We start from the raw sequence: 9,708 nt of genomic DNA, 5'->3' as shown, positions 1-9,708 counted from the left end.
GTGATCGTATATGTTGCTAGAATGATGCCACTGCTTGCAGTTTCCGACTTCTTGGATGGATTCCAATGTGTGCTTTCAGGTCCTAATCAATCTCTGTATATTACTGCATCGAACTGCTTGATGAAACTTTTAAATTAACATGTTTTTCTTGTCTAAATTCTGATTTCGCTGCTAAAAAGAATTATAATTGGCTATCTAGGGGCTGCCAGAGGGTGTGGATGGCAAAATCTTTGTGTAGTCATAAACCTTGGTGCTTACTATTGTCGGAATTCCTACTGCTGTGCTTTTTGCTTTATTCCTCCATATTGGAGGTATGGTGAGTCTCTCTCTCTCTCTCTCTCTCTCTCTTTCTCTATATATATGCATACATGTATGTGTGTGTGTGTACGTGCACGCGCGCGCGCCATTGACGTCTAAATTTGTATGAATAGGGGCTTTGGATGGGGATCATTTGTGGGCTTCTTGTTCAACTCACAGCGTTTGTTGCAGTAAATTTGTGCACTGATTGGCATGAAGAGGTAAGTCATTCATTTCACATTGCTAAAGCATTTTGTATATGTTTAATATAAGGTCTTATAGGTCTTTTCATTTTGCCGTTTCGGGCAACGAAAGCTGCGAATTGTGTCCAAGGTACCATCTTAGCCATCGACAAGGCGACGTAGATTAGAAACGAAAGAACACCACATTGTAATAGGAGCAAAGGTTCAACATGTTTCCAGAACTTCAAAGAACTGCATTCCATTTTCAATTTAATTTCCAACACAATACATGAGTACAGAATTTCTCTAAAGATAGAAGTGCACTAGGAATCCGTATACCAAAACTCACAGTTCCGAGTACGAGACAGTCATGCGAGAATTATAAATACATAGAATCGTTAACCCCATGTACCACATCTTATCAGCCCAAACAATACAGATCAATCAACACTCTAGTCTATATGGTACAATATTTTTTTAAAAATGGGGATGTTTGTAATTAGCATAGTTCTGTGAACTGAAATGATCGCCACGCCCAAATTTCTCGTAACAATGTGAATATCCATCATGAAGCCAATTCAACTTTACTACTGCACACAAACAGATGGTACAGTTGAGAGGGGTGGTTCTTCACCCTTGCTGTTTGTTCCAGCTGCACAATCAGGTGAAGGAGGGGGCTGCTTTGTTTCAGTTCCACGATCAGGAGAAGAAGGGAGCTGCCTTGTTTCAGTTACGTGATCAGGAGAATGAGGGGTTTGTTGCTCCGCATTCTCATTGTTCTCGGGATGAAAATTAATAGGGAACTTTGTGACTCTCGGCTTGTCAGCTAAAATGTTTCTCTGAACCCTATCAACCAACACCTTAGAGGGAGGTTCCTCCCTCAGCTGTTCATCATCATAATCATTGTTCACATAGTACCCCACTCTAACAAACTCCTGCCCCAGATATGAACATGTCAGTAGCAGCACCGTGACACCAATGATATCTTCCTCACGTATTTTTGACGGATCTGGAGGGTCTGCCTGCCATAGTAACATAACACACCCACAAACGCACACAAACAGAAAATGATTCAGTTTCTTAGCGATTGCAATCCTAAAACATACTTGGAACAAGAAATCGGTGTAATTACCTGAAAGACAAAACGATAGTTGCCAACATTGACAGGACCAACAAGCACACTCTCCAACATTTGGTCATACGTTTCATCTTCAGCAGATCCCACGTATATCAGCTTCCATTCCAAGTCTGCAAGAAATCGAATAGTATTACATGCCAAAACCATTGATGTTGCGGCAAATTATATCAAGAACCCTAGCTAAATCTCAATGATTAAACTGTGTGATAGATCTACTAGCTGTGCAGCCCTTCAATTTTACATCCTAGCTTTACTAATAAAATAGCCCAATGTTTGAAATCCCTAATTGGGCAAATTATATCAAGAACCCTAGCTAAATCTCAAGCAAGACCCTCTAAAAATTTCCTATAAATTCAGCTAATAAATTAAATAAACTAATTTGAAAAATCATGGGTTTGATAAAATTACCGTCTTTGAGGGGAGTCAAGCACTCGTACGATATTTCGAACTGAAAAGGGCTGAGGAAAGCGGCCGGGTTGTCCAGAACGGCGACGTTCGTAAGGTTGACGGCGCTCATATTCTCAGAGCGAATCGAGACTCCGTTGCTTCGTTAAATAGACCAATCCTAGCCGTCGATTTGATATCCCGCGATGATCCGGCGGCTGGCTGATGAAGGAGGAGAAGGGAAAGTAGGAGGAGGAGGGGGAGATTGTGAGACGTGAAGAAGTGGGAAATGTGATACGCTTTTTTTCGAGGAAATGTAATTATGTATTAATTAGATGGTGTGGAGGGAAAACTGGTACGGACTTTGGCGGGAGTTTTCAACTCTGTTGGATTTAGGCCGTGAAAATTGCGGGGAGTTGGAATTTGGTTGGGCCTCATTTTACCCGACCCGTTAGTTTTTAGCTGACCGGCAGACGATGATTGAGCCCAAACCCACCAGTGAGTCAAGCTCCTAGCTAATTGTTCCCTATAGTAACAAATTAAGGGCTCATTGGCTCGTTTGGATGTGCTTTTAAAATGACTGAAAGTGTTTTTTATAAAAATATTTTTGATACCAATTGTTAGTAAAAATCTAAGTGGATCCTGGAAAAGTACTTTAAGTACTTCTTGCAAGAAGCACATATCTGATGCTTCTTCCAAAAAGCACTTAAGTGCTTTTGGAACTCAAAATCAATTTGACCAAAAACACTTTTAGATATTTGTTGATCCTAAAAATTACAAAGCCTACGTGGCGCGCAGGTCGAGTAACTAATAAGCTAACTAGTCCTTCGGTTGAATGCGGGGCGTGCCAACTCGTCGGCCGAGGAGTAAAATTTGTTGATGTTGCGTTGAGTGCATTGCTAACTTCTTTATCTTGCGATTGCGATCGAGGAAGGAACAAATCTCGACCTTTGGATTCTCGAGCCTGAAGACAAGGCTGCTAGTTCTGCGAAGTTCAATATCAAATTCGGCTCTTATGGTGCCGAATGTAGTAACCTGGTAACACCTCACTTTGCCCAGAAGGCTAATAAGATGACCTCTACCAATAAGGATTCGAAAATCCTTCTTGACCGAGACTTGGATAGATAACCAGTCGGCCTCGATGCAGTGCTGTTTATCCAAACTGAAGGTGCTTCGAGAACGGCTGATTCTACGACAACAATGCTGTTTATCCAAACTGAAGATGTTCGCCGGTTGCCTTCACAGTGCTGTTTATCCAAACTGAAGATGTGTTGGCGAGAAAAAGAAAATAAAAAGATCTCAAGATGTTTGAGAGGTTTTGCGCAGGGTAGTTGTGTGTTGAATTAGAGGTCATCTGAATGGTGTTCGCAAACTTGTATTTATAGAAGCAGATGTGTGATGCGGCTTCACTTGTGTAAAATTTGATTTTAATTCAAACTCATCAGCTAGAGTCTAGGTCAAAGACTTTTCAAGGTAAGCAACAACCTATCTTTTAGATGTCATCATTATCTCCGTACTTCATGCAAACAATTAGCATGCATCAACCAATTTGATAAGCTTCACGACACTGGAACCAAAGCATGCTGATAAGTAGCATGCAAGCCTATCCCTTAGGCATTCATTCTAACAGGACTTGGCCATAAAAAAGGCATCGCCAAAAATCCCTCAAATTCCAAAGGTGCCGGCCATTTGGTGATCATGACTCGTGGGTTGCCTTCCACGTGGAGACCATCAAAATGTTTCCCTTTTTCATGTTGTCTTATCCATGCAAACCATTTGCAAATCAATTGCAAATCCTTCTCTGCCGTTATCACAAATCGTTGTTGATCATGATCACCATCATTGCATTATTTCACCTTTATCTGATACAGGTATTGATTAATCCATAGTATTGCAGCGTGAGTCGTACCAAACATCTCAAACCCGTTTGAAATGTACTTCTGCTGGAAATATGATTTGCTTCTCCATTTATCTTTAAACAACCCGCTGGATATAGCCAATATTAGGCTTAGATAATCCAATATATATATATATTAAGAGATAATATTATGATTAAAACCACAATATTATTCCTTAATAATAATTGAAAATTATCTCAACCACTTTATCATCCAACAGTCTAGAACTTTACTCATCTAACGGCCTTGATTGTATGGGCCGATAGCGTAAATTTGGATCCAAACAATATTTTAAAAGCACATGCAAATGAGTATGAGGGCTCAAAACTTAATAATGTTCACGGAACAAGTAGTAGACACAATGTTCAAAGTTTAAGTACCATTACTAAAGTTTAGTTTCTCCACTCTTACTCGTGTAAGTTATTACACTAAGAACAGGCGAAATTGCTACTAAATTACATTATGAATTTACGAGAGTAATTTCCAAGTAATTGATTTACGATTTGCTAAATTTTGCTAGTAATGTGACAAATTTTTGCATACATTATGAATTTTTCTTCAATGAATGAAAAGATGAGATTTGAACTTGTGACGTCTTTTAATGCTAAGAAGACAAGTATTATTAGATTAGTCAGTTTTTGTTGTTTAAATTTCATCATTCCGACTATAGTATTATAATTTGGTAACAATAATAAAATTGGAAGAAACAAAACAATTGTGTGTGAAGGCAAATCTAAAAATATGCTTTGACTTGTTTGTTACCTGGTTTATTGGAAATGTGGAATCACCATACGATGCGAAGGCATACAAAGCTCATGCGACAAAGCTTGCAAATCCTAAGGAAAATTAACTGACACATGATAGCGCCACCGTGGACGTAGCTCCATTGCCCATACCATGCATTTCACAACATCAGATAAAATTAAATTACCCTGTTAAAAAAGTAAGGAATTTTAAATGCCCAAAAAAAAAAATGAAACTAAAAAATTAAAATATGGAAAATTACAATATAAGAAGAGTTAAACATTAGGGAGTGTTTGGCAACGAGAATTTTTAATGTGTCAGACAACACATACAATTAATACATTAAATATTATAATACAAACAATATATATATATATAACCGTTGATATATCAGACTGCACAATCACACTCACCCTCCATCAGTACGGAAAATTGCCGAAAAGATTAAAAAAACAAAACAAAACAAAAGGTAAAAACGGAAAATAACAAAGTGAAAAAAGTAAAAATAAAAAAAAAAATCTAATTTTGGGGCCGAGCAGCTGTACATATACCAATTGCAACTGGACTCTACAAACCCTAGTCTTTTCCTTCACACTCTCTCTCTGCTTTCTCTATCTGAAGCCCTAACAAAAATGGCTTCGCGTAGGCTCTTATCCTCTCTCGCCCGGTCCTCCGTCCGCCGGGCGCCGTCCAAATCTCCGATCTCAAGCCCTAACCCCAGGGTCGCATCCCCATCGCCGTCTTCCCGATCCGCTTCCCCCTACGGCTACCTCCTCAACCGCGTCGCTCAGTACGCGACCGCCGCCGCCGCCGAGCCTCAGACGGTTTCAGCCTCTCCGAAGAGCAAGGATTCCGGGAAGGGAAAAATCACCGACGAATTCACCGGGAAAGGCTCGATCGGGCAGGTGTGCCAGGTGATCGGAGCCGTCGTCGATGTGAGGTTCGAGGAGGGACTTCCCCCGATCTTGACGGCGCTTGAGGTGCTGGACAACTCGATCCGGTTGGTGCTCGAGGTGGCTCAGCACTTGGGCGAGAGCATGGTCAGGACCATTGCTATGGATGGGACTGAAGGGCTTGTGAGAGGACAGCGCGTGCTCAACACCGGTTCGCCGATCACTGTAAGCTATATATGATTCTTTTCCGGTATGCGCTTTCTGATTTGATGAGAAATGTTAGGGCTTTAGTGTTGTTCGATCGTAAAATTGTTGACTTTGGTGATTGGATTGATAGAAATGAGATGGGTTTTGATTGATTTATGAATTTTTGGTGGGGTTTTCAGATCTCGGTGTTACTACTATGGATTGATTTATGGTACACATTTTTGTAGTAGAAATGTAGAATTGTTGATTGATTGATTTACACTTATGGTGCATTCAATGTTAGCCATTAGAATTACTCGTGTCCTCAACGACTAGATTTTCTTCAGAATTTATGTGGACAATTTGTGATCTTTTCGTCGGGGTTTTCCTATCTATCCTTTTTAGTTCTGATCATTTACAGTTTTGTTTTGGCGTACTTGATGTGCTTATTGTTTTGGAGATGATTTTAGTGGTTACATTTGGATTTTCCTTGAAATCTGACTTGTATTTTGGTTTTGATTTGCTATTTTAGGTTCCTGTTGGAAGGGCTACTCTTGGCCGTATCATGAACGTCATTGGAGAGCCCATTGACCATAGAGGCGATATCAGTAAGAAATTTGTAAACCTTGAAATATATAATCACTTGGTTATGATGTGTGCATATTCTGGTGTATTACGTTAATACATTGCGCCCACTTTCTGATAATTTATGTGTGAACACTCCAACAGGCACCGATCACTTTCTGCCCATTCACAGAGAAGCTCCTGCTTTCGTTGAGCAAGCAACCGAGCAGCAGATCCTTGTTACTGGAATTAAGGTATGAATGTTTACTATGTAATTTGTTTTAGAATTTGATTCTCTTGTTGCTTTGCTTCTCCATTGCCTTTGGCTTCCATGTGGTGATTAAGTATACTTACTTCACCTGCTTCATATACAGGTTGTCGACCTTCTTGCTCCCTACCAAAGGGGAGGAAAGATTGGGTTGTTTGGTGGTGCTGGTGTGGGAAAAACTGTGCTTATTATGGAACTTATCAACAACGTTGCTAAGGCTCATGGTCAGTTTTTTTAAAGATGTGCATGTTAACGAACTTGTTTGGTTGTTTTTATTGCTTGTTTACATATCCTTGTTTCATTGTTCAGGTGGTTTCTCTGTGTTTGCTGGTGTCGGAGAACGTACTCGTGAGGGCAATGACTTGTACAGGGAAATGATTGAGAGTGGTGTCATTAAGCTAGGCGAAAAGCAGGTAGAGAATGCTTTCACATGCCACCCCTTTCTATGCATTTGTTACTGTTACTGTTTTTGGAAGTTGTTCCTTAATTGCTATTCTCCTCCTTTTGTTTTGTCAGGCTGACAGCAAATGTGCTCTTGTGTACGGTCAAATGAATGAGCCTCCTGGTGCTCGTGCTCGTGTTGGTTTGACTGGGCTTACTGTGGCCGAACACTTCCGTGATGCTGAAGGGCAAGATGTGCTTCTATTTATTGACAACATTTTCCGATTTACCCAAGTAAGTACTCTTGTTGGAGAACTGTGGAAGCTTATATGTCGCCTGTTCAAACAAGAAGATTACATGTCATCAGACATTGCATCTAATGGTCTGTGTTTTTCTCTGGTCCATCCTGCAGGCAAACTCAGAGGTGTCTGCTTTGCTTGGTCGTATCCCATCTGCTGTCGGGTACCAGCCTACTTTAGCTACTGATCTTGGAGGTCTTCAGGAGCGTATCACAACTACCAAGAAGGGTTCCATCACTTCTGTCCAAGCTATCTATGTGCCTGCTGATGATTTGACAGATCCTGCTCCTGCCACTACCTTTGCTCACTTGGATGCCACCACTGTGCTTTCACGACAGGTCTGACATGTCGATATGGGCTAATAGTAAAACAATCTTTTCATGCCATCTCTTGCTAACCTTGTTGATATTTTGAATTGAACAGATCTCTGAGCTTGGTATCTATCCTGCCGTGGATCCTCTTGATTCCACATCTCGTATGCTCTCCCCTCATATTTTGGGTGAGGAGCACTACAACACTGCTCGTGGTGTCCAGAAGGTTCTTCAGAACTACAAGAATTTGCAAGATATTATTGCTATTTTGGGGATGGACGAGCTCAGTGAAGATGATAAGTTGACTGTAGCCCGTGCTCGTAAGATTCAACGGTTCTTGAGTCAGCCGTTCCACGTTGCAGAAGTTTTCACGGGTGCCCCTGGGAAGTACGTGGAGTTGAAAGAAAGCATTACCTCCTTCCAGGTACCCCCTCTCCCTCCTCTCTCTCTCTCTCTCTCTCTCTCTCAATCTCCTTTCTGCATGTCTCCATATATTTCACACTGAAGTTCTTTCTATTATCATCTCAGTTACCTGCGTACAATTTAAGAAGGTTTTCTCATAGACAATGATTGATTACTTAATATTAGTCTGTCCTGATAGATTCAGGAAAAATGCGTCTGCTCCTCAAATTGCATTGTAGTTCAATTTGTTGTTTTTAGGAAAATTTTAGTTCAATTTGTTGAATCAAAGGATTTTTACTCAAACTAAGTGGTAACGTGAGAATCAACCTGTAAGAGTAGGGTGAGGTTAGCAAAATTCAGTATGATACAAGGCGGTGTTGTTTATGCCCATCAAGATCTGGTATAATAATTTGTTATCTCAATAATCATTTTGTTTATGACTGCGTAATGGTGAGATGTAGTTTGTAAGTTTTGGCTATCAGTTCACGATCAATTGAAAGCGAGTAATTTGTTTGTTTTCATGAACGCATCCATCAATTTGCACCCAGGAACATTACCAAAGCTTAGATAAGATGCTTTTAGAATAATGATACGAGTACTTGTGAGCTCAATTCGTATCATTGTTTTTGTAATTTTGTTGACAGGGAGTGTTGGACGGAAAGTACGATGACCTTCCAGAACAATCGTTCTACATGGTTGGAGGTATTGAGGAGGTCATTGCCAAGGCAGAGAAGATTTCCAAGGAGTCCGCTGCTTAATCATCTTTTCTGTTGTTTTATCTTGATAATTGCGAAAAACCCAAATAATTTTAGATGCAGCTGGCATTGCCAAGCGAACAGGATTTTCATTTTTGAGACAAAACTGTATGAGCACTTCGCATTTCAGATTTAAGCTTATTGCAGCATAGTGTGAGAGAGAAATGGTGTCAATCGGCCGATCCCCTTTTTTTTCTGGTTGTTCAATAAGGGGAAGGAAAAGAAGGAGGACGACAGCGTGTATATTGTATTTTGTTCCTTTTCAAATTTAAAACATTTGAATTCCGATGCACCGGTGATTGTCAAAGTTATAAACCCACTTTTTCATGTTAATTACTTGAGTTGCTGCTCTAATGCTACTGCGATTCTGTCGCGGGAAATCATTTGAATGTCAGTCGCGGATATCATTTTTCTTGAATGCCCTTTCTTCCATTCTTGATCACAAAATTAAAAGAAGAAATTCATTCATCCGGTGTAGGCTTGCAGAGATGAGAATCCTAGTTGGATGTGTGGGTACACGAGAAATAGTAGGATTAAGAATGAATATATCCGAGGTAAAGTAGAACTGGTTGCAATTAAAGATGAGATGAGAGAAAAACAGTTAAAATGGTATAGACATGTGAACTAAAGACGTACGGAGGCCCCGGTTAGATTATCATATGGAGTCTTAGAGCATAACAGGCAAAGAAAGATAATAGGAAGACTTGGAAAAAGACTATAAGAAAATATATGAAATACTTGGAGATAAGAGGGGACTTGACGCAAAATCGAGTACAATGTCGTTTTATGATTTATACAGTCGACCCCCTTTGATAGAATAAAGCCTTCTTGTTGTTGTCGTCGTTGCAGTGTTGGAGAAAGATTGCACGAAAGATATTTAACATTGTATTACTGAGTGGGGACCTCATTCTAACAAGATGAATGACTCGTTTGAATGTGCTTTTAAAATGGCTGAAAAGAGCTTTTGGATAAAATGTTTTTGGGTTCGAAAAACATTTTTTTCCAA

General features: G+C 40.1%; 2 protein-coding genes and 1 pseudogene across 2 annotated transcripts; 2 read left to right on the top strand and 1 right to left on the bottom strand.

The window, feature by feature from the left end:
- Window positions 1–1,504, top strand: part of LOC137731248 (protein DETOXIFICATION 16-like) — an 8,356-nt pseudogene extending 6,852 nt beyond the window's left edge.
- On the bottom strand, window positions 713–2,318 carry LOC137732373 (putative histone chaperone ASF1A). Its single transcript, XM_068471685.2, has 3 exons — window positions 2,026–2,318; window positions 1,612–1,727; window positions 713–1,501 (listed from the first exon to the last, which is right to left on the bottom strand). Exons 1-3 carry the CDS (start codon window positions 2,132–2,134, stop codon window positions 1,067–1,069), a joined length of 660 nt encoding a protein of 219 aa, XP_068327786.1. The 5' UTR covers window positions 2,135–2,318; the 3' UTR covers window positions 713–1,066.
- A 2,867-nt stretch (window positions 2,319–5,185) lies between these two features.
- LOC137730592 (ATP synthase subunit beta, mitochondrial) lies at window positions 5,186–9,035 on the top strand. Its single transcript, XM_068469579.2, has 9 exons — window positions 5,186–5,761; window positions 6,255–6,330; window positions 6,452–6,540; window positions 6,661–6,778; window positions 6,864–6,967; window positions 7,071–7,229; window positions 7,348–7,572; window positions 7,658–7,969; window positions 8,592–9,035. The coding sequence occupies exons 1-9, from the start codon at window positions 5,276–5,278 to the stop codon at window positions 8,703–8,705; spliced, it is 1,683 nt and encodes a 560-aa protein (XP_068325680.1). The 5' UTR covers window positions 5,186–5,275; the 3' UTR covers window positions 8,706–9,035.
- Window positions 9,036–9,708: the final 673 nt, after the last annotated feature.

This window comes from Pyrus communis, chromosome 16 (genome assembly GCF_041283825.1).
Source record: "Pyrus communis isolate YQ-2024b chromosome 16, ASM4128382v1, whole genome shotgun sequence".
NCBI classification, from domain to species: Eukaryota; Viridiplantae; Streptophyta; class Magnoliopsida; order Rosales; family Rosaceae; genus Pyrus; species Pyrus communis.
This window is presented reverse-complemented; position numbering and strand designations above follow the sequence as displayed.